At 46.4% G+C, this 27378-nt stretch overlaps 2 protein-coding genes across 2 annotated transcripts in view; both read left to right on the top strand.

The window, feature by feature from the left end:
- The window catches only part of Carmil1 (capping protein regulator and myosin 1 linker 1), a 310075-nt gene extending 289851 nt beyond the window's left edge, over positions 1–20224 (top strand). The window contains exons 33-37 of the mRNA XM_004640140.2: positions 841–1270; positions 4850–4931; positions 5918–6130; positions 9982–10122; positions 19122–20224. Coding sequence (XP_004640197.1) covers positions 841–1270; positions 4850–4931; positions 5918–6130; positions 9982–10122; positions 19122–19258 — 1003 coding nt within the window. The 3' untranslated portion in view covers positions 19259–20224. The remainder of the gene's footprint in view (positions 1–840; positions 1271–4849; positions 4932–5917; positions 6131–9981; positions 10123–19121) is intronic.
- LOC105743360 (glyceraldehyde-3-phosphate dehydrogenase-like) lies at positions 8449–9487 on the top strand. The gene has a single exon (XM_012516681.2). The coding sequence runs from the start codon at positions 8486–8488 to the stop codon at positions 9485–9487; it is 1002 nt and encodes a 333-aa protein (XP_012372135.1). The 5' UTR covers positions 8449–8485.
- Positions 20225–27378: the final 7154 nt, after the last annotated feature.

Genomic DNA, 27378 nt, shown 5'->3' with positions numbered 1-27378 from the left:
TTTTTTTTGGTGGTACCAGAAATCAAATTTGAGACCTTGGGCTTATGAAGCAGGCACTTATGCTGCTGAGCTGTCTCCCCAGTCCTGGCTTCAGCCTTTTCAGATCTATGAAGTTATGCATAGTTATTTGGGCTCCCAGTTTTGATGACTTTGCCTTTTCTCCCCTGTATGAGAAAAAGCTTTTTTTCCCCAATCCTTTGCTATAACAGTAGCGGAGATTCAGTGGAGTTGAATGGGTGTTCAGTCCTTCAGTGTTAACTTCCCACATAGCTCGCATCTCTTACTCTTTCTCCCCTTCTTTCCCAAGTTGCAGAACATTCTCTTCCCAAAACCTGAACTAAGCATCACTCTGTCTTTGCGCATCTTCATTCATACCCGTCAGTGGTTGCTGTACTTAAGTCGGCCCAAGGATCCAGATCTTTGAACATTAGGGGTGAAATTTCATGGGAGGACCAGTAGGGCCTTCCCTTTCCAGTATCCCCCTAATCAAACTCAACAGTTGCCCACCCATGTCTGTACTCAAGCCAACATCATTGGAAGTCCATCCACATAGACCCTGACTAGAGCATTTGCACATTAAAACACACCTTGCCTCTGTCCTTGTCCTCCAGTTCACACCTGCATCTCAGTCTTGTGCATGTCTCCTTCTCCTCCTGGGTGCACATGAAGACAATATTCCATGTTCCTCTCTCCTAAATTCAGTGACTTCGCTTTATAAAGTTTCTCATTGGCAGCTGGGTGTGCAGCCCCCTCCTTGTGTCTGTCCTGGCTCAGTGCTGCTGGGACTTGGATATAGAGTCAGATGCTCAGAATTGATCTGTGTCTTGCTTGGGAATGCAGGAGGTCGTCCACGAGAGGCTCAGAGTCCCACGAGCTTAGTGAAGGAGGGGATGAAAAGAAGAAGCGAGATTCTCGGAAAAGTGGCTTTCTCAACTTAATCAAGTCCCGGTCCAAGTCTGAGCGACCCCCAACGGTCCTGATGACGGAAGAGCCCTCCTCACCAAAAGGAGCCCTGAGAAGCTCAGCTGCAGACACCCCCAGGAGGGAGCTGAAGGCCTCGGAGCACAATGGGAATTCCGAGCGCACAGAAGAGCTGAAGACGCCCGACTCCCTTGAAGAGAGCCCAGGAGAGGAAGTGGGGCGTGTGGAGCGTCAGGACAGCCGGAGCAGCCCACAGGGGGGGCGCAGGTACGGCGTCCAGGTCATGGGCAGTAGCCTGCTGGCCGAGATGAAAGCCAAGCAGGAGCGGAGAGCTGCGAGCGCGCAGAAGGTGAGATTCCTTCCTCCTATGCGCTGGTCGGTTGCCACTTGGTTTTCATGGGAGATGGAAGTACAGAAAAAGAGGCCTTCGTTAGCTAAATAAACATCTGAGAACAGGGACCTGATCTAAAATGAAGCCAGGGCTGGGCCAGAAGGCAGGCAGGCCATGTCCACTTCAATCCTGGGTTCATGCTTGGGGGCAGGAGAGGGCATGCTGGATGGGAGGGAGCCTGCTGGCCTGTAACTCCTGGCCTTTCCCAGGGGCCTAGGACCTTCCCGTGCCTGTTTTGAAATTTGCTCAGCTATTCCTGGAGTGTCCCATCCTCGCTGTGGGGACTCTGAGCCTGCTGATGGACCCCTGAGGGCACTTGGAGATAGGGGAACTGACAGGCGAATAAAAACACAGGAGCCAGACTATAGTATATAAAGGTAGAATCTGGCCTGCAGGAATTCCTAAGTTATTCCTTTTCCAAACCTCAAAGCCCTTTTCCATATCTCAGATTTAAGACAAATATCCTGTTAGAATTAATTAAATATTTGCTATGTATTTATTCCTCTAAAAAACAATCCACAAAATTTCAAAATGTTTGAGTCTTCCCAAATACAACTTTTAAAGCATTATTTATTGTTTGAGCCTCTTTTTATTTACTTATTTTTTTCACAGACAAGGCCTTCCTGTGTAGTTCAGGTTGGCCTTAGGCTCACTGTGTAGCTCAGGCTGACCTCGAACTTGCAGTGATCCTCCTGCCTCAGCCTGCCAAGTGCTGAGAGTACAGGTGTGTGTGCCCCCACACCCAGATGAGCCTCTTTTTAAAGTGCTCTTAGTGTCTTTTTTCTTTCCTTTCTCTCATTTTGTTCAATAGCTACTTAAAGGAACATGCTTTTGTTATAACCACTAAGAGAAATATGCCCATGTTTCACTCTGGTTTTAGTTTCTCTGCATTATCCTGAGTGATTTTCACTTTTACAAAACTGGTCACCCAATGAAAGGAAAATGGAATATTTGTTTTATTTTATGTATCAGAAGAGGGCCAGTCAAATAGCTCAGTGGATTAAAGTGCCCACGAGCAGGCACTGGAGGTTCAATCCCAGGGCCTGCCATGCCAGACCCGTCCCCAGGACACACTGAGAAAGCAATTGAGACTAAGCGTGGTGGCACACGCCTATAATCCCAGCTCTTGGGAGGCTTAAACAGGTGGATCACTATGAGTCCCATCTAGTAGTGAGACCCTGAACACCCTGTAGACCCTTCCCTAAAAAAAATAATGGGTCTCCAGTGAACCCTTTATCTTCAGAGTAATGGTAAACTACCATCCAGATGCAGAGGGCTCTTCTATGCCACTTCTAAACAATTCTTTTTCATTAAGTCCTGCATCCCACAGTTCACAGCTGGTCAGCAGTGTTTCCCGCCACCACCGCCACTGCCCGGCGATTGCCTAATTCCTGATCCTTCCTAGCTCACCCTTGGGAGGGAGACCGTGTAACTATATCCTGCTAGTTAGTTCTCCAAAGGAAGCATAACATGACCTTCACTGGTCAGAAAAATGAATAAGTACTACAGCTGCATCTTTAGTGAGTCAGATGTCTAAATGTTTACATTTTAATCCATTTTATACATTTCTTTTTAACAGTGAATACACTGTTTTCACTAATGAGCTGTTTATTTTGTCACTGTTTCCAGTGATGAACAGCTGCTTTTTAGTAGAAAGATGAGAAATTTTGGAGTGTTTTCCATGTGTCTTGGATTGATATATTAATTAACTGAAAGTGACAAAATCCTTATGGCGTATGCATTTTGTCAGACACAGTACACCGATGTTCCCGTAGCGCCATCTAGTGTCAAAGTAAACAGCCACCATCATTTGAACGTTTTATATGAAATTCAAACCAGTCTGAATATTCCATCAAGATTTTTTTTTTAAAGGCTCTTCAAAAATTAGCTTTACAGTATTTCTCCCTAAGATGTCATGACTGTCTTTACAAAGATGGTGATGTAAACATCCTATTAATGTACTGTAGGATGTTTCTTTATCCTCTCTGCAGAAGAATTCTCTTTACATGAATGAAGTTTAATACCTGCATTTAAGGGGAAAGGATGGTAAATGCGAAGGCAGGTCCTTTATCACTTACAAGCAGAGGGGCTTGTTGTGAAGGCCAAAAGGTTGTATCTTCTTCTGAGAGAAGGTACCCTGTCGGCTGCCTGCTGCAAAAACAGTGGGCACTGCCTTGTTTTACCCTGGCTTTGCACAATTCAGGGATGTATGTATGGCTCAGAAAACCTGGGAGAAAAAAAAGGAGAAAGAAAACAACCTAAGTTTCAGGCAAGTGCAGTCCTGAGTGTGACACATAAAGAAGTGCTCACTTGAATTTCTGGGGGTGTCCTTGAAAGAACCTGCAAGGGAGCAGTCCCCAGGGGTGCTCTGTGGCTGGCAGACGCTTGTTCTGGGCACAGAGCATAGCAAGTCCTTCCTCAGGTCGCGTGGCAATGCCACCTTGTGTGGCTCTTGTCACTGCAGGGCTCCGTGCACGCCTCTCCTAGATGCTCACACAAGAGCAGGGTTTGCTTGTCCTGATGAATCCCCTCAGCACCCGGCACTTCCTGTCACTTCCGGGTTGGAAGCCAGTGAGCTGGGAGATACCAGCTGTGTTTGTTAATCCCTCCTGTGTTTCCCAGGTTGATTTAAAGCTGAAATGAGGAGCAGACAATCGCTTTTGGGGTTTGTCAGAGGAAGGAACAGGCTGTCTACCCAGTCATCCTGCCTCCTGTTCCACCTGCCCACCCCACTTTGGTTTCTTAGACAAGAGATAAGTATAGATTGTCTTGGTTAGTAGAATTTGCAGATAGTTTTAATCAAATTCCAGACTTTATATTTCATGCCCTTTTTTGCCCTGTCTAATGCAGACTTATGCGTTGTAAGGGGAAGGGCTGATTTCTGCCTTGTCAGGTTCAGCTGCTTCCCCAAGACGGTGGCACTTGACCTACCCTGTCTTTGTCATCACCACCTCCCCTTTTTAAAAATTAGTTACAGCCTGAGATAGGCTCAGTGGTAGAGCACTTCCCTAGCAGGAGTGAGGCCCTGTATTCCTCCTCAGCAAAAACGAAGACTGCTCGTCCGTGCCTCTGGTACACATCTATGTCCTGTGGCTCGGCCTCCTGAGCAGCATAGACCCTGCCCGTTTTAGGCCCCCTTTCTCCTACGTTGAGTTTGAACAGGGCTGTGCTGCTTTTAAAACTAAAAATTGTTGCAGCACAGATGTGGACAGCGCCCTGTATGTTTGCAGGGTGTGAGTGGTCCTTCACATGGAGCATTGGGGCTGCAGCTACATAGGTGTTGGACAAGAAAGACAAGAAATGTCACTGAGCCACCTGCTTCCCTGGCCCATATGTCTCTGACCCCAAAACCATGAGAGTAACTGTAGTACCAAGTATGTTTTATATGGCTGTGTTCCAGCAATTGAGGCCCGGGGACATAAATGAGCCAGGCGCGCCATGCTTCATTCTCACTGATTTTCCTACTCACCTCCTACTCCCACACATCTTTTACCTACTATTAACTTACCCTGGGGGGGGGGGGCTTGAATTTTTTAGAAGCTTGGGAATGATGCCATGGCCCAAGATTATCCAAGCCCAGCTTTGAGCAGCATGGAACGGCTGGATGGAGGTGGGGCAGGTAAGCCAGGCTGCGCTGTTGCCCCTGAGGAAAATTGCTTCTGGCTTCAGTAGTCACCTGTGATTGACAGAAGAGAAATAAAAGGCAGCTGAAAGAAGGCCTCTGTTCTGTGTGTTCTCAGTTGCCTCCTGGGAGCGCCAAGTCCCGTCTCTGGTTGCTCTCCCCACAGCCAGTCTTCTGTGATAGAAGCTTTGTGCAGAGAACCCCTAAACTGTGGGCATTTGGTAGGGGGCACTGGAACATGGCCGATGGCCTGTGGAAGGTGGGCTGTTATGTGAGATCCGGGAAGAGTCTTCCTCACAACTTGGGAAATGTGCATGAAGGGCAGTGTTCTTTGTTTCTCTGACTGCGTGGGTGGAGTAAGGGTAAGATGCCTTAGATGGAGAGTAGGGGAACGCTTGTAAATTGCGGGTCAGCGTCCTGGTTTTGCAGTTGGATGCTGTTCTGACACTGTATAGTACCTTGATGCGGTGAGAGTTGAACTGTACATTGCACGTGACCAGCTCACTTCAGTCATCTGGCAAAGTAACTGTGGCTGGAGAAGCAGCGTGGGAGGACTCTGGAGAGTCTGCTCATCCCAGACATGAGCTCTGGCCTCCAGCTCGATCAGAGCCTGCAGCCACAGCCCTGCCTGAAGGGCACCTAGAACCGAGGAGCTTCCCGCTGACTGTACCAGGCCTCAGGGAGATCTCCTTCGGATGCATTAAGAACTGCTCATCTGTACAATGTTGTGGAGCAGGCTGCTACGAAGTATAAAACATGCCATTTTTGAGGTAGTCAGGGAGCATTAGAAAAGCTCTCTCAAGCTCATTAGTTTTCTGTGAAGAATTTTACTATTTTAACAGCATGCTTTAGATCTAAAATGTCTATGAAGAGAAATGACAGTAATGTTTCTATCAGTTTGTACCGGACTTCCACCTTTGAATTATTGCTTTCTTTGACTTTTGATTTTCACGTTTACTTTTTTGTGCCACTTTTGGTTTCAGTGCCTAAACTGCACCCAGGCCTTCCAGAGAACCGCTTTGGTTTGGGAACTCCAGAAAAGAATGCCAAAGCAGAGCCCAAAATGGAGGCAAGCTCGAGGTCTCGCAGCTCCTCCTGCACGCCAACCAGCCCAAAGCCCCTCCTGCAGTCCCCCAAGCCTGCCCTGGCAGCACGGCCCACCATCCCTCAGAAACCAAGAACTGCCTCCCGGCCTGGTAAGAGTCCTCCTGGCCTGGGAGCTCCTCAGGACCCACGGATCCCTGGGCAGTCTCCTGGGCTACTAGTGGATGGGGTGCAGGAGTTCCTGGGGGATTTCCCAAGAAACCCACAGGAAGTTGTGAAGGGGCCAGGGCTGCGGGCTTCATTGCCTTTGCTCAACCCCACGGCTGATATGTGTGGGGCTGGGGAGACCGCGAACATCCTTGTCTTCAGGGCTAGTTAGTAGGCAAGACAGGAAGGTCAGGCCTGGGTTTCGTCTCCAAGCATGACCAAGAAAGAGCTCTGCAGTCAGGCCCCTGAGCTTAGATCCTTGCAAAGGCTGAGCTGTAAGAATGAAGTCAGCAGAGGGGAAAGCCCGAGTGGTTTTTTCACACCTTTTTCTGTGACTCCTTAAGGATTTAGAGCAGGAACTGGCAAACTATGGGCTGATTTTTAAAAAATAATGTTACTGGCCAGAACCACACCACCTGCATTGGTTTTGTCTGTGGCTGTCTTCGCAGACAGAGACTGGGTGTAGTAGTTGCTGTGTAGTCTGCAAAGCCTAAGATGTTCATTCTCTGGCCCTTTCCCAAGAACTCTTCTGATTATTAATTTAGAAAATCTAATGCTAGAGGAAACTTGAAAAATATTAAACATGGATTAGGCTCTGCCTTACTCTCTTCCACAAAAAGTCTGCCTCAAATCATTCTTCAACAACTATCAGTGGTCAGATTTTCATAGAGAAAGAAAAGTTGAATGGATATTGTAAGGACTTCCTCTTCCTTTCACCCTACAAAAATTAGGCAAGCAGGGATAGAGGCAGTGAGGTCTTCACTGTCACCCTTCTTGTCACAGCTCTTCCTGACTGAGGCCTTGGCTCTGCCAGGCACAGCCCTGAGCACTGTGTGTAGACAGACTCCCAGGATGCTCAGCGCGGCTACATTTCATGGAGCTGTGGGAGGTGCAAGGTGCTAAGTTTCCCAGCCCCACATCTAGTGACAAGCAACCCAGCTCTGCGATGCCCCCAGCCTGCATTGGGAGATGATCTCCTGCTGACCTGCCACCGGAAAGTAGGGTACAGAACCCACCATAGTGAGTCGCCATGCAGACCAAGTGGTAGGAGGAGAGCAAATGCCATGCTTTGTGTGCCCGGACTGGTAGACTTGTCATTTTATCTTGTACATTCAGTTCACTCCTTATACAGCCAGCCTGGTTGGTCTTCTTCATTCTCTTGGGAAACCCAGTACACGGTCATCTAAGAGAAGCCACAAAGGAGAAAACCTCGAGAAACTGACCCTCGCGAACATCTCCTACTGCAGTAGGGGCTCCTGATTCTACTGCAATGTCTTCATTTGAAAAGTGCTTTTATGATGGGAAATACAAGCCATTCCTAGTGCATATGAGATGCCTTCATTGTAGAAGAAGTAGGGAGAAAAAAGGCAAAAAAAAAAAAATTGGAAAAACATTTTGAATGAAAAGCTAAAATTCTCAGAAGGTGGCTTGGCCATGAGATTTTTTATCAACCATTTATTCCTTTAGTTCACAATAAGGAAACAACTCTTATAAAGTGAATCTAGCCCAGTTTGTAGAGTATTTCAGCTCCCCAGTTGTAAATGCTGAATATGAAATCAGCTGGAATCCAATACTCTGTTGTAAGAACCTTTAATTTTCAGTTTACTTGCCAACTATGCCCATTTATTTTACAGTACTTAGCACTTTGAGAGTTACATTAATAAGCCATTGCTTTTGCAGAGATTGAGAACTGAGCAAGCGTTTTCAAATATACCTGTTTCCTCTCCACCAGCTTTGAGAGGTAGTCAGGGTCCCAGTGTCTTCTTGCATTCCTGCTTTTTTATGAAGCAAGTAGGTGACTTGAACAGATAAGGATGAAGAGAGTCGGCTGTGGGCTGTGTTCTACACACGCGTGTCTGCACACCCACGCTTCTGGGAGCCTTCCCATGCTGATAACAGAATGGAGAAAGGAGTGTGGTTCACTGAACCTCTGGCTGTAAGGTTAGGGAGCCAGAATTCTAATCCTAGCTATCCTGCCATCTTCTTAGCTTAGCAGACGATTTAATCTTTTCATTTGTCCTGTGACCAACGTCCTTTGTGATTCAGAAACTCCATGATTCCAAATCCCAGGGGCCTTCAGTATGTGGCTGTACGTATCTGAGCCCATGTATGTTGTGATGCTGCACTGGGTTTGGCAAGGTAAGGCAGTTTGTCATGCGGACAGTGTGTCATGCTTATGACAGCCAGCAGCGTTGTGTTTGGGGCAGAAGAAACGTGTGTTTCGGCTCTCTGCTCCTGTGCGCTCCCGTGCGTGCGCGGATAGCAGATCTTCCTAAACAGCCAGCAGCGATCCAGACAAGATGGTGAAGGTCGGAGTGAACGGATTTGGCCGTATTGGACGCCTGGTCACCAGGGCTGCTATTCTCTCTGGCAAGGTCGAGGTTGTGGCCATCAGTGACCCTTTTATTGACCTCAACTACATGGTCTACATGTTCCAGTACGATTCCACCCGTGGCAGGTTCAATGACACTGTCAAGGCTGAGAACGGGAAGCTCTCCATCAACGGAAAGGCTATCACCATCTTCCAAGAGCGAGATCCCGCCAACATCAAGTGGGGTGATGCTGGTGCTGAGTATGTAGTGGAGTCCACTGGTGTCTTCACTACCATGGAGAAGGCTGGGGCTCACCTGAAGGGTGGTGCCAAAAGGGTCATCATCTCTGCCCCTTCCGCCGATGCCCCCATGTTTGTGATGGGAATGAATCACGAAAAGTACGACAACTCCCTCAAGATCGTCAGCAATGCTTCCTGTACCACCAACTGTTTAGCCCCACTGGCAAAGGTCATCCATGACAACTTTGGCATTGTGGAGGGACTCATGACCACAGTGCATGCCATCACTACCACCCAGAAGACTGTGGACGGCCCCTCTGGGAAGCTGTGGCGTGATGGCCGTGGGGCTGCCCGGAACATCATCCCTGCATCCACTGGTGCTGCCAAGGCTGTGGGCAAGGTCATCCCAGAGCTGAACGGGAAGCTCACAGGCATGGCCTTCCGTGTGCCCACTCCCACTGTGTCGGTGGTGGATCTGACCTGTCGCCTGGAGAAAGCGGCTAAATACGACGACATCAAGAAGGTGGTGAAGCAGGCCTCAGATGGTCCCCTCAAAGGCATCCTGGGCTACACTGAGGACCAGGTTGTGTCTTGCGACTTCAACAGTGACAGCCACTCTTCCACCTTTGATGCTGGGGCTGGCATTGCCCTGAATGATCACTTTGTGAAGCTCATTTCCTGGTATGACAATGAGTTCGGCTACAGCAACAGGGTGGTGGACCTCATGGTCCACATGGCCTCCAAGGAGTAAGTGACCCCCACCACCACAGCCCAGCGAGACCAGAGGGATGGAGAGGCCACGCTGTAGAAGTCGTCACTGCCCTACTCAGCCCCGATACTGAGAATCTCCCCCTCACAGCTTCCATCCTAGGCCCCCTAGAAGGGGAAGGGCCTTGGGATCTCTGGCTCACTGCCCTTGCACACCATCAATAAAGCCCATTGTACCCAAAAAAAAAAAGAAACATGTGGTTCCCTGCTCTACAGACAGCAGCCCCCCGAAATGCTCTGCTGCAGTGTGGATTCACAGCTATGCCACTCTTAACCTTTTATCCTGGCATTCCTCGTGTTTTGTCTCACGTGTTTGTGGCAGATTCTCTAACCAGGAACACCAACGTACTTATTGGCCAGAGAATTTGATCTTTTTTTTTTTCTCTGAGTCATCCGCATGCAAAGATTTACATACTAATGGCTTGTGTGCTTCGAATGCAGTTTGTGGAAGAGTTTGATTTCTTTGTCTCTCCGTAGAGGATGTTCCAGACTCTCCATCTGGCCCTAGCTCTCCTAAAGTTGCTCTTCTTCCTCCTGTCCTGAAAAAAGTTCCCTCAGAGAAGGAGAGAGATGGGCAGAGTAGCCCGCAGCCCAGCCCCAGGACACATTCCCAGGAAGGTAAGCATTGATTTTCTCTGGAACTACTCTTCCCCCAAAGAGGCTCATTTCAAAAGGAAAAAAAATTAATGGTGGATCTCGCCCCTGTCTTAGGGTTCAAGACAGCATCCCTGGGGGTAAAGGTGGGGAACCAGAGTAATGTGCTAGTATAGCAACCTGGCGCAGCATCACTGATGACCTTGGACCTGAAAGGAGAATGCCACATGCAGCTGGAAGGCCTCAAGTTGCTGGATGCTCCTGAACTGGCCCCCAGTAGTGAGGAGGCCCTTGAGTGGATCCGTGACCTGCTTGGTGCTGCCTGTGGGTTTCTGGGTCTGTGCTTTCTCTGGGTGTTATCAGTACCCATTGCTGAGGTTCTGGACCAGAGAATGCAGAGGCCCTTTGGCCTGTAGTCCCCATTCAATTATGAGTCACACGCGTGGTCCCATCCTTGGGAGTGTGACACCTGTATGAACATGCCGAGGAATCACTGTGCCATTGCTGGGACTGATTGCCTACACCCATCAGGTTAAGTTGCCAGCTGTTTCAGGGGTGAAGCGCTTCTGCTTGCCCGTTCACCTGTCTTTTGCTCTCTGTCCTTTGTAAAGTGCAGTGTAAATGCTGTCTCTGAGCCCACCTGTACCTGGAAGGAAGTTCTAGAGTCCCACGAGCCATCCCCTATGTCCAGGTGGCAGTCTGCCATGTTTTGTTTTAGATTTGTCTGCACTAGAATCCTTTGATCTCTAGCTCCGACATTTCCTGCCTTGGTCCATTTTCTGGTTCCTTTTACCGGAGTAGTCCTCAATTGAAATTAATAGAAGGCTTTGCTGCATGTCTTTGTGGCTTGGGAGTCTAGCTGAAAACATTGGGTGCTTTTTCCATTCTGCAGAGTTATTTGGTGAAAAGAATCCTCACGTACCTATTAGCTATAAATTTTAAGAAGGTAGGGTTTTAACTGAAGCTGGAAAACTTCTTTTGCTGAATAGAGAAAGGAAATCCACAAAAGGTGGTTTGAATCTATAGTCCTTTCACACAGCATAAATAAATAGGGTTTCCTATTCTGCTGAAGTCTTTTGACTCTGGTGTGAAAGGCAGAGCCTCCAGTGGTGGCGGGCCAAGGTGAGCTGAGCTACTGAGTGCCCCTTGGTGGCTGGGTTCTCACTCCCATCACACCCCCACCTCCACTGTCTTGCCCCCTTCTGCGCTTGCTGACCTTACATCCTCGCTTTTAATGAAGTTTTGGCGATGCATTTGGGGAGTTTGTGGAGGGAAAGTAGGAAAAGGGTCATAGTGGTAAGTAGAAATGTTCATCTTATTAAAAGCACTGGCATTAATGAAAGATTTTTTTTTTTTAAATAGGGAGATTCAGTAAAGAAATCATTGTTATAATGTGTTAGGAAAATGATGTTTTCTGGATTCCAACAGACAATGAAACAAGGCCTACAGCAACCACCTGCAGCCCAGCCTCATGAGTACTGCTCTGTGTGTTTTAGAACCTTTCTAGTTAACCTAGTGGATGACACCTAGATGCCACAGGCAGACTTATTGGCTGTGGTGACAGAGCTATGTGTTCTTTTCTGAGAAAGTTAGATGTTGAGCTTATCCGCAGACATTTCAAGAATTTCCTCATTCTGCCCAAGAACAAACATTAGGCCTGGTTCATGCGCCCGTCTTTGCTGTGGGCTGGTTGGGACTGCACAGCTATAGAGACCATGCTGTCCCACATGGGATCCCGAATAAGCCCATCACAAGACCTTATGCCCCTGGTATCATGTTGTGTTGAAGTTGGCCCAGAAATACACGTGTAGTCTGAGAAAAGCTTGGGAATGCCTAGGTGGTGAGATTTTTAACTTCAGCTTGTTCCTTAGCTCACCTGAGTGGCCCGGGAATGGCAGCCACTCAGGAGTCCTGTTGTTTTCCTAAGAAACTGTTCCTGTTGCGCTCTTTCCTATTGTATATTATTCATGCTGGTTGCTTCGTTTCCTTGTTCTGTGCCTCCCTTTGGACTAGCGTGCCCAACTAATTTCTGAAACAGGTAAATTGCTGTGATTCTTCTGGATTATTCCATAGTGAATGTGATTTTTGTTAATCCATCATGAGATCGAAACAGTAATACTGGGACCTTTTTGTCAGTACCTTTTTGGGGCAGACTCAGAGTTCACTTCATCTTGCACGACGTTTCCATAATGTTGGCTGCTGAATTCTGTAGAGAATGGTACATCTGCCCAGGACCAACTCTCTTAAGCTCCTTGAATCCTAAGTCGGGTGCGTGAGCTGATACTTAATTTTTAATGTTAATATTTTAGTACTGATGCCAACCCCTGGATGTATTTTTGAACTATAAAGGGTAAAATGAATCCCTTTTCCTCAGTAGTGCAAAGAGGAGATTATTACAAAAGACATTCAGATCATGACAGTGGCAAGCCTTCCAGTAGAGGGAAAAGATCTTCAAAACTGTCCTCCGCCATTGCAGAAGAGGAAGTGAATGCAATTGGGCACAGGAGCTCACAGCCAACAAATGGTTAGAGCCTTCAATTGTCATCCCTCGCTGACCCAGAGCTTACGAACTGGCACTAACAAAAACAAGCTGTAGCATTGGGACTTGCGCTGCGGGACTAGGCTGGGGATCAAACAACAGGGTTTTTATTCATTCTAAATAGCCGCAGGATGGTCCTAATATTTGAGGCAAAAATATATCGACTCAACAATCTCAACTTAGATGTTCATGTGAAGAGGATCGAGTTGCCTTGGTGACTTGTCTGTCACATTTTCATGATCTGGAAGATTCATTTTTATGTTTGGGGTCCTTCCTCCTGTTCATTTCCTCCTGTGTCCTGTCTGTTACCTTGTAGCTGGGGTTGGTTGAGAGGTTGGGGAGCAGCAGAGTTTGTCCCTTAGAGAATATTGACATAAGGTCTTCTACTGTTTTCCCTACTTTTTTTCAGAAAACATCAATAAAAAACCACAAACTCAGTACAGACCTGGGGTCATGTGCGTGGTCTTTCAGTGGACATTTTATGACCTGTTAGTAACAAAGAAAAGATACCAATTAACTTTTTTTTTTTTTTTGGTACCAATTAACTTTTTAACCTTGAGGAACAATTTATCCTCTTCTCCAGCAAATTTTTATTGGCCCTTTGTCTTCTGTTAGACCCTACAATGGCTTCTGTAGGGTGGGAAAAGTCCCAGCAGACAAAAAGGACACAGATTCCAACCCAGTTTGAACCTCCACTGGGGAATTTTAGGACAGGCTTTGCCAACTCAAAGAGGAAATTTCTGTTTTGCGATAAAAGTACTCCTTATCTCCCTGGGTCAGACCTTTTTTATAAATACGATTTGAAACAGGGCATGGTGATGCTTCCCTGTAATCCCAGCATTCTGGGAGGCTGAGGCAGGAGGATTGCAAGCCCACGCTGGCCAATTTAGCAAGATACTGTCTCAAAATAAAAGGCAAATTTAAAAGGGTTGGAGATGTAGCTCATTGAGAAGGTCCTGAGTCAATCCCCAATAGCACGCACGCACACACATACACACACACACACACACACACACACACACACACACCCCTCTTGAAAAATCACTTAAAGGACCTTTTGGCATCACAAAAGCAGAATTTATAAAATATTCTGATATGTGAAATTTCCCAAAAGGACTTCTCTCCTTGGAATGAAGCTTTTTCTTCCTGTAAAAATGTAACACACGGGCTGCTATACAACTGCACCTGGGATCCAAGGGGTCAAGCCCACTTGTGTCACATTACTCTGTGCCCCTTGCCACTCCTTCAGGAAGCATTTGAGGACACAGCTAAGGAGAGTGACCTTAGGATAGGAACTACTCACTTTTATTGCAGAAAGGTGAACTATGTGCATAATAGACCTCACATGTCCACTCCAGTTTTGACTCCAATGGGGAATTTAAGGCCATAAAGCCTTGTGAGTCGGGACTGGGACACCGTGAAGCAGTGTCTCCCAGCTCATCACCAGGAACCCCTTTTACAACTTGGAGGTCCCAGTTGGAGAGCCTGGAGCTCTGATGCCCCCTGGTTAGGACAGAGTAGAGATTAAGATGCCACCTAGAGCAGAAAGTAAAGACTAAATCATGTAAGGATAATGGACTAGGTAGCACCTGCCCTAGACTAGTTGAACTGGTCCTTCACTTTTAGGGGGCTTTTTTTTTTTTTTAGGTCTTTTTTTTTTGGTGTACAGAAAATGGAAGTAGCCAGGACCTACACATAATAAGAAGATGCACTACCATTGAGCTACCTCCCATCCCCACCTATCGCTTTTTTTTGGGGGGGGGGACACCAGGGGTTGAACTCAGGCCCTTGCACTTGCCAAGTAAGCGCTTGTTCTACTGAGCCATCTCCCCTTTCACTTTTAAAATTTCCTATGTGAACGTATTTTTCTAAAGAGTGGTAGAGTTATTTTTGAGGATATACTAAGTCCAAATCTCTGTCCCTGTACTGCTCTTTTGTTAAAGATATGAGAGTACATAGACATTTCTAGAACCTGGGAATTTACACTTGTACTGTTACATTCCTTGATTCAAGTCACTTACTAACAAAGCAACTTCGATACAGTGGTCCTTCCAGAGCCACTGAGAGCATTTTGTACGACAGAAGGCCATCAGCTGCAACACCACATGAATCACCCTGGGAAGGCTTGGAGCTAGCATGCAGAGGGCGCATGCAGACAGCCCAGTCGTCCAAGGCCAGGCCAGACATTCCGTGTCTGCTGCACATTGTTTCGTGACCTCCTCAGCTTACTGTTCCCCTTGTGCTGGATTACATTAAACTTCTATGGAATTAGTAGGACCATCTTGTGCTAGCTTTGCTTCCTTGATTTCTTGAATAGATACGCAAAAGTAATTTTTACCAGCGCTTCAATTAAAATAATTTTCTAACTAATAATGGAATTTTGTTTTGTTAGTGCCGATTCCTAGCACATGACAGTCTTCACCTTTGAGAACAGCATAGCAGTCTGCTTTCTGAATGGTTCCTGGCTACACCAAATCACAACAAAGCACACCAGCCAATGAATGGCTTGTGCTTTCCTTAGAGTCTTTTAAGAGCAGCTTTGCTAACATGAAAACAATTGAATTTCCAAAATTATGGGTTTTTTGTTTTTTGTTTTTTGGCGGAACTGGAAATTGAACTCAAACCCTTGTGCTTGCCAGAGAAACGCTTATTCTACTGAGCCATCTCCCTGGCCCCCCAAAATCATGTATTTCTGAAACCAACAGAGGCTGCTGTTCTCAAAGCATGCTGCCTATTCTTTATCATGATTGCGTCTTGTGTGGCTCTTTTAATATTAATTTGACAGGTAAAATGTTTACTCTTGCACTGGAAATATTTGTAACTGCATCTTTTTAGTTCCATATCATTTCCCTTTTGCATTTAACTAGAAGCTGTGAGAGTTTCATACCTCATTGGCATAAATCCTATGTTCTTGAAGAAAATAGTGGCTTTTGCTTGGCTTTGCACGTTTTGTAGTAGATCCCACTTGTACAGTGTATCTGCTTCTGAGATTCCTTTTACTTCTTGCTTCTTCAATGCTCCAACGTGCAGTTGACGAATGTTTGGCTGTGGCTTGTAGGGTGACAGCTGGAGCTCTGTTCTGAGTTTTCCCACTAAATCCAGCTTCTTCTTTCCCTATATAAATCCTTAAGAGAAATTTAGCAGTTGGTTGGCATCTTGGCTGCTTCCTAGATGAGAAAAAAAAAAAAAAAAATCAAAGCCAGTTACCAAACATGATTTTAAGGTCATCATTTTTCCTTCCTGAAAATGTAGATGTTAGGAGAGCTTACAGTGGGGAAAAACTCACATTTTTATGTGAATCTCTGACTCTGGGTTTATAAGCATATTTCAGAAGGTTTTAAATTAGCAGATATATATTTGCATGTATGCATATGCAAAAGCCAAATCATCTTCAAGAGGAACAGACTTCATGTTTAAGCCTCCCTATGACAGTTACTGTGACTGTATAGGGATGTGAATATGTATGCAAGGTTGTACTGCATAAATTATCCTCTCATTTACTTGAGTATCCTTTACCAATTATTAGTACACAAAATGGGAAGAAATACATGTAAGGACACAGAGACACTTCTGCACTCTTAACTGTACAAACAAACTAAAGAAGTCCTATTTATTTTTTACCCTCTATAAAATCAAACATTAAATCAAGCTACTTAGGAGGAAGCCTTTCTAAATTAGTAAAAACCCTGAAGTTTTTAAATGTGTCTCAAATGAATTCCAGAGATTTAGGTTTCAAGCAGACAAATTCTACTTAGGCCATCCTTTAATCTAAGCCTGACCAAACCTACTTCAATATGATTGTAATTAGCATTTTAATTATATGCAATCAAACAGATGCTCCCTGAGGGCTGGAAAACAAACTTGACAAAGAACATTTCTCCTGCAAAGTTTTTGTGCCTGGGATCTGGCCTGGTGTTGCTGGAGGCTGGCACACTGAGTGCTTTGGTTTCTAAACTCACTGCCCTAGTCGTGTTGCTGCTCCTTCATCCTGTGCCTCAGTGCCCTGGCCTGATCCATGGTGTCTCTGCGGTACTCGGGGTGCGTCATCCTCGTCCTACACTGCGTTGCCTGTGCATTCACCGTGGGGAGCACTGAATCAAGGAAGGTGAATTTACACGGAAGGGTCTCCTCCGCTTCATGCTGAGACTAGAAACCAGAGCCTGGCAAGGGCTGGGAAAGTGCTCTCTACTGAGCCACAGCCGCAGGCCTAGGAGGAGTTTTTAAGTAGTGTTACTGCCTTGGTGAAGTGCTTGGACCGCTGTGCCGAAATATCGCGGATTTTTTTTTCCCCTCTTAAATAGCTATGTTGCTGCCACTTTTGCTTGCATGACTAACAGTAGCTCTGTGTCACCTACCCCAAAGCCTACATATTAACTTGGCAGTCTTTGCTCTTCTCTTCCCACCTCCTGCCCAGCTCTTCTCCAAGGCCTAGGGTCAGGGACTTGACAGAGTCGGTGCTGAGTGGAAACTGGAGGACAGTGCTCTTTCCTGAAGCTTCCTATGTTGTGTTTCTCTCACTTCCAGTCATGCCTGCTGTAATGATGCTAGGTTATCTAAATTTTTATCCATGATAAACATTTTATGTTACTTAAAACTCCATTTTTAGAGAGTTACTTTATGTCATGTTGTATGGCATACATTAGACCTGTGATGTCCAGCAAGCTAAAATATTGGGCAGGGTGAAAAGTTTATTATTTTGACCTAGGGATTAAAACACATTTACCCTGAAGACAAATAAGCAATATAAGCTTTGTTATTTCTTCTTTTGAACCTATAGTGTTGCAAGCTTATTTTAAATCATTTGATATAGAGAAATACATGACTGGTTTAAAATAGAATGAAAAATATTCATAGCAAATCTCACAAGTAGTGCTCTATTTTGAGACTGGATTTGTTACAAAGTATTTCAAGACAAAGATATTAGGAAATTTTTCCACATCTCCTTTTTCTCAATTCACATAGAGGTTAAGAGCTTAAAACACTTTTTATATGCGCCCAGTTGGTTTTCTAATGAGACAGAATATTTATATATATGTATCTTCTTTCTCCAAATTTGCTTCATTAGTAACTCAACTATCTCTCCAGCCCCGTTAAATTACTCTTAAAATGAGAGTTGAAATGGATTTCTTTTTCTTTTCAGAATTTTGGGTCATTTCAACAACTAATATATCTAACCTGGGCTTTGTGGTGTATATCTATAGTCCCAGCACTCCAGGAGGCTGAGGTAGAAGGACCCTACATGTTCAAAACTTAGCCTGGGCAATTTAGCTATTTAATGAGACCCAATCTCATAATAAAAAATGCTTAAAGAGCCTAGGGATGTAGCTCAGTGCAGAGATCCTGGGTTCAATATTTTTAATTGACTACAAACCAGAATGTGGTCTTGACAGCTACATGGACAGGCCAGAGTTCTTTAATATGTTTATATTTAGCTTTACCTTCCTGAAATGCTCTTCACTGAGTTAAACATTTACGCAGCCAGCTCCTGTCAGGTTGTATGAGTGCACTGCAAGAAATCCATGCAATAAAGAGCATCTGATGGAGCCCGCAGCTTTCTCAGGACGGAAGTGCTGCATTCCTGGTGGGGTCATTGAACTTCTGAGTGATGAGGTCGCTGCGCTCTTCTTTGGAGCCACTTGAGGTGTGGCTTTGATGCTCTTAGCTCGAGTGGTGTCTGCACAGTTGGTGTGGTGAGTGGCATTGTGTTGCTCTTGTAGCCTTGCCAGGAGCAGCATCCAAGCCTTGTCCAGCCTCCAGGGACAGAGAGGCTATCATCCAGTTGGAACAAATGCAAGCTTTGGAAGATGGATGGAGCTTCCCTCCTGGTTCCAAGTTTTGGAAAACCTTCCTTAGAGGGTCACTGAGGAGTAGCTGTAAGAAAATAGTGCCTAACACATAACTTCCTGCAATGATTCTCCCCACTATGGCTTTGAAAAGTTTCAGTGGAACCTTTACATTTATCTGCAATCAGACAAGCAGCAGTGTAGTGATTCCTATTAAATTCAGTCTCACACACTTAAGCACTTACTTCATAGGGAAGGAAGGTCTCGCAGATTCCTAGGCCTTTTCCTGACAGGCTGTCCCAGTGCGGGGGTAACCAAGCTTGAGTCCTCGCCAGAGGCATTGGTGTGGAATGGGGCACCTGTCCACCAGCAGCAGTGCTGCCGCCTCTGCTGTCCTCTGCTTTGGGAGCGAGCAGTCTCCAAGCCGCCCTCCTCCTGCTCCTGCTCCTCCTGCAGCCTCCCTCATCCATGCCTGTCCTCACCTTGGCTTCTCAGCCACGTCTATGAGAGGTTCTGCCTGTCATAGACTGTGTGTTGTGTGTTTGCTTGTTTTATATGTTTCTGGTTTTGTTGCTTTGTTTTATCTGAGCATAGTAACAAGCTTGTTTCTGAACCTCCCCGTGTCCCTTTCCTGAGGCTCCTGCCACTGGCTGCCCTTGTCTTGTTGGTTAACAGCACCACTTCTTACCTTGCTATTTCAGTGTCAAGGAGGAGCTGGGGCCAACAGGCCCAGGAGTATCAAGAACAAAAGCAACAGTCCTCCGCTAAAGACGGCCTCCAAGGCAGCAAGTCTAGTGACTCTGGCGAAGAAGCAGAAAAAGAATTTATTTTTGTGTAGAGGTTACCCATGCCAAAGCCTTCGTGCACAGGGAGCGTCTGTCCGTCATCAGAGAGGAACCAAGGCCAACACCTTTCCTACCCTTATCGCAGTGCTTTACTCTCTTTCTTCTAGTCTTTTCTTTCCTTCTTCCCTTCCTTCCTGCCCCCCTTCCCTTCCTCTATTTTTTTTTTTTTTTTTTTTTGGTCCCTGCTGCCTTCCTTCCTATGTTTTTTTAGAATATAGAAACAGAGCCCTGTTTTGATTGTTGAAGCACATTTTTGGTCTTCCCCAGTCCTTGGTGTTGGCTTCCTAAACACTGCTTCCTATGCCTTCCGTGAAAGCCAGCAATTCTTCCTTGGGCCTTACTTGAATTTCTCTGAGGCAGCTAGAGATCGCCCCACAAGCTGGGCTTTCGGAGGTTGGTGGAGTAGCTGGACGCGCACTCGTGTGAGTGACTCCACCTGGAAGGCAGGGGCCGCTGCTGCAGGTGTTTGTGCCCAATCTGCACCTGACTCGAGGTAGCAATTCACTCTTGGCGTATGCAATTGCACATTGTAATTATATTAACAGAGCACATTAATAAATAATTTGTATAAATTATATATATTAGATCTCGGGTATGGTTTTTACATTCTCCCATGGGGAACTAACTTCCTTCCTTGATGTGGAATTGTACATTTTATAGCCTGGTGAGTGGCCTTCATGTACTGTGGATAAGCACCGTCAGAGGAGAGATGCCATGCCCGATGCAGTGTACATACTGGATTGGAATAAGGTTTTATGAATATTCATGTTTTCTGAAGGCCTTTAATTTCTGTCTGCATATTAGCTTTTAATGTGTGATTTGAAAAAACAATACTTTGACACCTGTAAAAAAAAAATCAAAATACTACCCTTTATATAACATTTCACAAATATTCACCTACATTACAGGCTGAAGGTATTTTATTCATATGTATATTTATACCAATAAAATGATTTTACAAGTGGAATTTCGACCTTCTCTGGTCACTTTCTTCGTTCAGATTGGCTTGTGCTGGTGAACTTCGGATTTGTTTGTGAAATGCAGAATAATTGCAGTTCTCAGATAATCAGCAGCCTGGGAACCAGCTCGCTTTGGGATGAATGTGACTGGCTATTGCTACTGGCTGCTATGTCCACCAGGAAAAGAAGATGAAATGGGACAGAAGGGCATAGACTTCTGCGTGTGACCCAGATCCCACTGCCACGAACTGTGGGTTCCTGGGGGGTGCTGGAGGGAGTGAGAGGCAATGTTGTTATCTGTTGGAAAGAAGAGGCACAGAGTGGGGCCCTTGAATGATGTGACCGTTTCTCTCCTTCACTCCCCCTTGCCAGCCCTTGGGTCCCGGCATGTGGGTCACTGCCCATCATCGCAGAGGGAGCCATTGCTGCTGCTGTTCCTGTGCTCCATGTTTCTGGCCACAAACAGGCATGAGATCACTTCCTGCCACGGTAGCTGCTGTCGTTGGTGCTTGATGGGACCTGGGCTCTCTAATGAGATAGGGAAGTATGTGTTGGAGTGAAGAGCTGGCAGGCTGTGGAGAGCAACTGGACCCTGCTAAGGGTGATGAAGCCCACGCTTGGGATAGGCAGTGCTGTGGTCCTGTCTGCGATGCCTCGAGGAAGCCTCAGAGGAAGTGACACCTGTGCAAGGCCTTGGAATAATGTTTCATAAGCTCAGGGACTATGCGTGGTTCCCAGTTGTACTGCTCATAAGTATATGTTGTGACCCATGTCCTGGGGCCCACAAAGAATAACAGGGAGATAGGAACGGGGCTCAGATGCTGGTCACTGGCAAGCCTACGTGGTAAGTGGCACACTTGCCGCACATCACGGTCTTTCTGAATTTCCATAAGGAGCTATTCTGGAAGAAAGGAAAGAAGAAGCCCAGACAGTAAAAAACCTTGTTATTTTATTAAGGAGTTAGAACTGGACTCTATGCCACAAGATGCCATTGTATATTTTTCATGTAATCGGAAGAGATAGAGCCAGGAACTGGAGGCAGGCACTCTTTAAGACGTGGCTTGGCAGGAATCCTTAATCATTTCCATTCTCGCTATGGTGCCAGAGAGCATTCTGGGAGTTGGGGCTGATGACAGCCTGCTGCTGCTGCTGTGCTGTGCTGTGCACAGCTGGGCAGTGAGGACCAAGCTGTTCTGCACAGTGCACTGCCTCTCTACCAGGCAGTCTCTGCCCTTGGATCTCCCGTCAGCCTGGCCGAGACTTTCCCAGTTACCCTGGAGCTCTTCCCACCCACTCCTCCACTCTTCCTTCCCAGTCTCCCTTTGCAGGCATTGCCCCCAGCAAATCTGCAGCTGAGCTCCTGCATGGCATCTGTGCCTGAAGCAGAGGTGACAGGTTTCACCACATCACGTGACCTCCAGCCATTCTGGCCAGGATGAAGGGACAAGGTAGCTTCACAGTGTGTCTGCTGAGCTGGAGGCGATTGGAGCTACCCTCAAAGTGGGTGGGCTTTTATGTAGGTTTCACAAGTATGTTGGAGTTATGACATCACTCTAAGGGAAAGATTACTGTAGGTAGAGGGGACTGGCATCCCGAGATATTTTAGGACTTCTAGCACACCCGGTGCACCTAGATTCCTGTGACCCTTGTGAAGTGCAGGTGAGGAGAAGCAGACCCACGCTCATTCACCCAGCATTCCACTGGCTCAGGCCCTGGCTGCTGTCACCTCCCTGTTGGGCATCCTGCTCTGCCTCCTATCCAAATGGAAGCTGTTTGCCTGCCTAAGTTCCTGAGCTCAGAACCAAGCCCATGCTCCAAATCCCCAAAACCCAGAGCAAGAAGGCAAGAAGGCAAAGTGCAGCACTTCCCTGGCCAGCACAAGGGCCTGAGTTCAATCTTTGGTTCTGGGAAAAAAAAAAAAGAATGCAAAGTGCAAAAGGCAGCACCCTGGAAAGAAGAAGAAAGTTCTTCATCCCTCTGGTATTCCAACATTACCTTCATCTCTCCTGAATTTGAACTGTAGCTAAATCTCTGTTCGTGGCTGTCTGGCCTTTGCCTCTCCTGCTTCACTGATGGTACAAGCCTGAGGCCAGGTGAACTGTGCTCAGTGAGCTGTACCAGTTCGCACAGCGTCTGTCATTCTCTCCCCACACACCACAAACTCACTAAGCCACTCTGTTCACTGGAATGGCCATTGTTTATCTCCTGGGGCCAAGGAAAGGTGAGAGAAGGGCTTTGTAGTTTTGTGTCTTTTATATTCCTGGGAAGTTGGAGGGTTGGGCTCCCTTATGTGGTCATCACTGGCCCAGAGATCTGCCTAGGTTTTGGAATCCTGGTGGCTGTCTGCCACTGCCACTAAGCTATCGCCCAGGCTCCTAATGTAGAAGTATTAGAGACCTACGTTCTGCATCTCGGGTGCCTTAGCCTTGGGTCAGAATTTTGTCTTGGGTAAGCATTGCAACTTGAATTTGTAGCTCCCTTTGCAGGCGAAATCTTCAAGACATACCTGAAAACCTTTCTCAAGATCAAGAGTTAGAAACTTGCCCTAGTCAGAGATTTCACCAAATAGAGATAAATATGCTTCCTCCAGGGGCATTGTCATTATTGTTATGGGTTTCTGGCAAATTTGAATGGAACTGGGATAATCTCTTTCTAATCACAGCTTGCATCACCCTTGACACACTCGGAGGCCATCTCCCCATATGCACAGCTCACCCTGGGGTGTTCTGAGCATCCACACCCAACCCGCTACCTCAGGGACCCTGGGCACAGGTCTCTTGTGAGAGTAAAGGTGTACACTTACCCTTACTTTCTGGAGGTGTGGGGGAAAGAATTGCCATATCTGAAGGACACAAGCACCGTCTGAAGGGAGGACACCGAGTTGCCAGCCATGTGGTCATCGGGTCCTGGGTGCAGAAAATCTAGGCCTGGAAAATGTGTTTGAGTCTCTAGTCCTTGGAGCCCTGCAGAGGATTCAGAGCCGAGCTGTGGGAGGATCTCTGCCTGAGTACACACAGAAGAGAATCCAGAAGGGAGCCCTGCAGAACAGAGGTAACACAGAAGCTGTCTGAGGGAGATGCTCAGGCCAGCAGCCCCAGGGGTCCCCAGGTCCTCAGCAGAGTAGAGGGGAAAGGCAGCTGCTCCTGCTCTTTTGCAAGTGAGGAGGCAAGGTGAATATTGACGATCCAGTGGCTTCACTCCAGAGGTGGCACGGCCAGCCCAACTGTCTTTTGAATCATGTTCCGCCGCCGGCTGGCTGTTCATGCACTGCCTTCTCCCATCACTTCTCCAGGTCGCTTTATTTCCCTCCCAAGGTCCAGGATCCCTCTTTGTGATGGTGTCTCCGTCCTCTTCCATTCAGTGTAATTATGATGATCCATAAGCATCAGAGACTGTGATGTCCACTACAGATGGCTCGTGGGGTAAAGTAGCTGTGTGCGATGCCCAGTTACGACAGTCTTAAGAATTGGGAGCACTCAGGCTTGTAAGACTCACTTCGCACTGGAGGGCCAATGTCTGAAACAAAGTGCTTGTGGCCAGATGTCCCTGCGCTTGCTTTTCTTGCAGCTGCCTTGCTGGAGTTTCACTGCTCCACAAAGGCAGACCCTGGCCTTTGCTCCAGGGGAGAGGCCTAAGTGGTGTGGCTCTTCTGGCCTCTGATCAGCCAAGTTCCAGACGGGGTCTTTCCGCAGGGCACATCATGGGCACATTCAGGTGTTTGTGAGCTTGGATTATAAGAAAAAAAATTTTTTTTTCATTATCTCATTTGTATTTTCAGTGTTTCCTTCAGTTGTGAGCACTGCTGTCCATCAGTGTCTGAGGAGGGCTGGTTCTGCTAGACCTCTCCTCCAGAGACCAAAATCCAACTGCCTTGGTACCTGGTATGGTGGTGCAGTCTCTGAGTGTAACCTGCACACATCCTCCTGTGCCCTTTGAATCCTCTCTAGATTACTTCATACTTAAGATAGTGCAAGCACTATGCAAGTAGGAATTATTTTTAGGGAATAGTGGCAAAAAAAAAAGTATACATTTTTTCAGCATAACCTTTTAAAAAAAAAAAATTTAACATGGGGCCAGGGAGATGGCTCAGTAGAATAAGCACGTCCCTGGCAAGCGCAAGGGTCTGAGTTCAATCCCCGGTTCCGCAAAAAAAAAAAAAAAAAAATTAACATCAGTTCTCAGATGTGGATCTCCTGCTATTCAGAGGAGCAAGTGTATTTGCACCAAACCACAGTAGTGTTAGCACTACCTGGAACAATGGAGATCACAGATATTTTCACAGGTACTGTAAAAGCTCATCATTTTCATCCTTACTGCAAAATTATGACAGTTTATAGGATTCTCTGCTAGATCATGTTTAATGAATTAGTAAAGAAATGCATCTTGGGCTGGCTAGATAGCTCAGTGGACTAAAGGGCCTGCTTAAACAGACACAGGGACCAGGGTTTGATTCCCCCAAACCCTGGTTGCCATGCCGGCCCCACCCCCAGGGCACACTGAGAGGCAGTTGAGACTGGGCATGGTGGTGCATGTGTGTAATCCCAGCACTTGGGCAGCTGAAAACAGAACGATCACTATGAGTCCGATCTATGTAGTGAGACCCTGCAGACCCTATATACCCTGTCCTAAATACATTAAAAAATTTAAAAATGAACATCCACTCCTTTGTTTATATTCATTTTAAAAATGTTTCTCACCAGGAATGGTAGTACATGCCTGAATCCCAGCACTCAGGAGGCTGAAGCAGGAGGATCACCATGAGTTTGAGGCCAGCCTAAATAAAGACCATCCTAAACTACACAGTGAGACTCTATCTTTAAAAAAAGTGTCTAAAACTACATTTCAGTACAGTTTCCTTTATAATGCTCCAGCAGGCTTTGTTCATATAAAATTCCTTCTGAGAAGATGTGCAGACTTTATCAGACTCTCAAGAGGGTGACAGTCCAGCCAGGCTGGGACCCAGCTTGGGAAGCTGCAGGCAGTGCAGGAGTTCTAGCTCACAGATGTTTCTGGAAGTAGGACAGCGCTCTTCCCTCTAGCCTAAACCTGGACGTACACCTCTGGATTTCCATGGGTGGGGCTTGGGAATGCATAAAATTTAAGTTTGAATCTATTTAGTAGGAAAAAGTCCTTCCCCAAACTGGGCCAGGAGATGCTGAGGATGACTCAGAGATAGAGTACTTGCCTAGCATGCACACAGCGCTGGATGCAGTCCCCACTGCTGGATGCACATGCACACACATGTGCACACACACAAACACATGTGCACACGCACACCCCAGAGCTGGAACAGGAGCGTTGCCATCCAGGCTGGGGGGAGAGAATGTGCAGTGAACTGGCTGTGTACACCTGTCGGAAAGGGGGGAGCCCACTTGCCTCCCAGGTGAACAGCAGAGGGACCCTCTTCCAGGAGAACATATAGGAGGTTGTTTTAAAATTTAGTTTTTATTAGTACTGAACTATAGCGGGTTCACCCATGAGGGAACAGCTGCCACTGAGAAACAAGAGGAGCAGGCACACCAGGCCTGGTAGACATTTTGTGTCTTTCTTTCCACTCACGTTGTTTCCTCCTGGCCACAGTAGCTTCCTGTTCCTAGTGGATCCTCCACTGGCCTCTCTAGCCCACAATTTGTATTGTTAACTCTCCATGGTATATCCCAATGCAGTGTTCATAAGTTTCTGGAACATCTGAGGTGTTCCAAAATGCACTATTAATTGCAATTTGTATGTTTAGCAACTGCAAAGGGAATGGTAGGAGCCCCAAGGATGCTGGCGAAGATGGCAATGAGAGCAGGACACATTCAAGCTTTGGCTACATGCCAGGCACTTTCCACATCATCTTACTTCTTTAATCCCCAAAGCAACCCTGTGCTATAGGTCATTGTTATGGTTTGTGCATAAATGTCTCCCCAAAGCCTCATGTAGTCATAAGGTTTTTTTTGGAGGTGGCTAAATCTAGGGTGTGTGATTGATTTTTGATGCAATGCTGGGATTAAGGGTGCTGGAATTTAAGGGTGGTGATTGCTGGATCCATCCACTGATTGGATTAGCACTGCCCTAATGCTGGTAGACTGGATATAATAAAAGGGCCCAAAGGAGGCTTGTCTCGATCTCTCATTGCTTTTGCTGTCTTCTGCCACCGTGAACTGTTGCCCCTCTGTCATGTGCCACCTGCCTTCTAACCAGCCTATTATGGACTGAAATCTCTGCAAACTGAACTAAGTAAGGCTTTCCCCCTTTAACTCTGGGTGTTAAGTATTTTGTCTCAGCAATAAGAATAGTAACCAATACAGTAATATTATCACTCTTATCTAAAAATAAAGAGTTTGGGGCTCAAAAAGGTGGAATGACTTGAGGCTGAGAAGATAGCTCAGGAGCATAAGTACCTGCCTGGCAAGCCCAAGGTCCCGAAATCAGTCCCTCATACATCATGCTCTACTGGCCCCTGAACCAGGTATGGTGGCACACACCTGTAATCCCAGCACTAGGGAGGCTGAGACAGGAGGATCACTATAAGTCTGAATTGCATAGAGTGACCCTGCATATATTTTATTTTATTTTGTCTTTTTTTCCCACAACTTTATTGAGAAACAAATAGCAGTGAGACAGTTTCAAATCAAATTGGACAGTTTCAATAATTAACACATTGCATACATTCTTCCTAGTGGTTATTTGCTGTACAAGATGTGGACATGATATCCTATTTACAAACACCATTAGAACAAATCCTTCTATTCATTAAGAGAATGTAACTATATATCTATCCTAACCATTTTTTTTTTAACATGCACACTTTATTGATCCCAGTTGTGGACAGCTGGTCAGGGTGTGGGTTGCAGGACAGGACCCAGCCCAAGGCGATGGAAGCTGTGCAGGGAAGGATATGCAGAACTAGTGGCCCTGAAGGTCAGATATTGCCTTGAACAACTGCATGGAGGTGAAGGCAAACACAACGATGAGGCCAATGGTCAGAGCAATGCTTAAGACCAGGGCACTGATGTTCAGGCACTTGGCGGTGGAGGCGTAGCTCAGCCCCGATCACATCGCCCACCGTCTTCCTGTCCCTAGACTTTATGGAGTAGGCGAAGGCTATGAAGCCCAGGCAGCAGGCGTTCATGAAGATCATGTTGAAGAGGGACCAGACCACATGGTCA

This window comes from Octodon degus, unplaced genomic scaffold (genome assembly GCF_000260255.1).
Source record: "Octodon degus isolate 3935 unplaced genomic scaffold, OctDeg1.0 scaffold00119, whole genome shotgun sequence".
Taxonomy (NCBI): Eukaryota; Metazoa; Chordata; class Mammalia; order Rodentia; family Octodontidae; genus Octodon; species Octodon degus.
This window is presented reverse-complemented; position numbering and strand designations above follow the sequence as displayed.

What these genes read in the sequence shown, in the direction of transcription:
- LOC105743360 (XM_012516681.2), top strand. Translation starts at nt 8,486, where the DNA reads ATGGTGAAGGTCGGAGTGAACGGATTTGGCCGTATTGGACGCCTGGTC.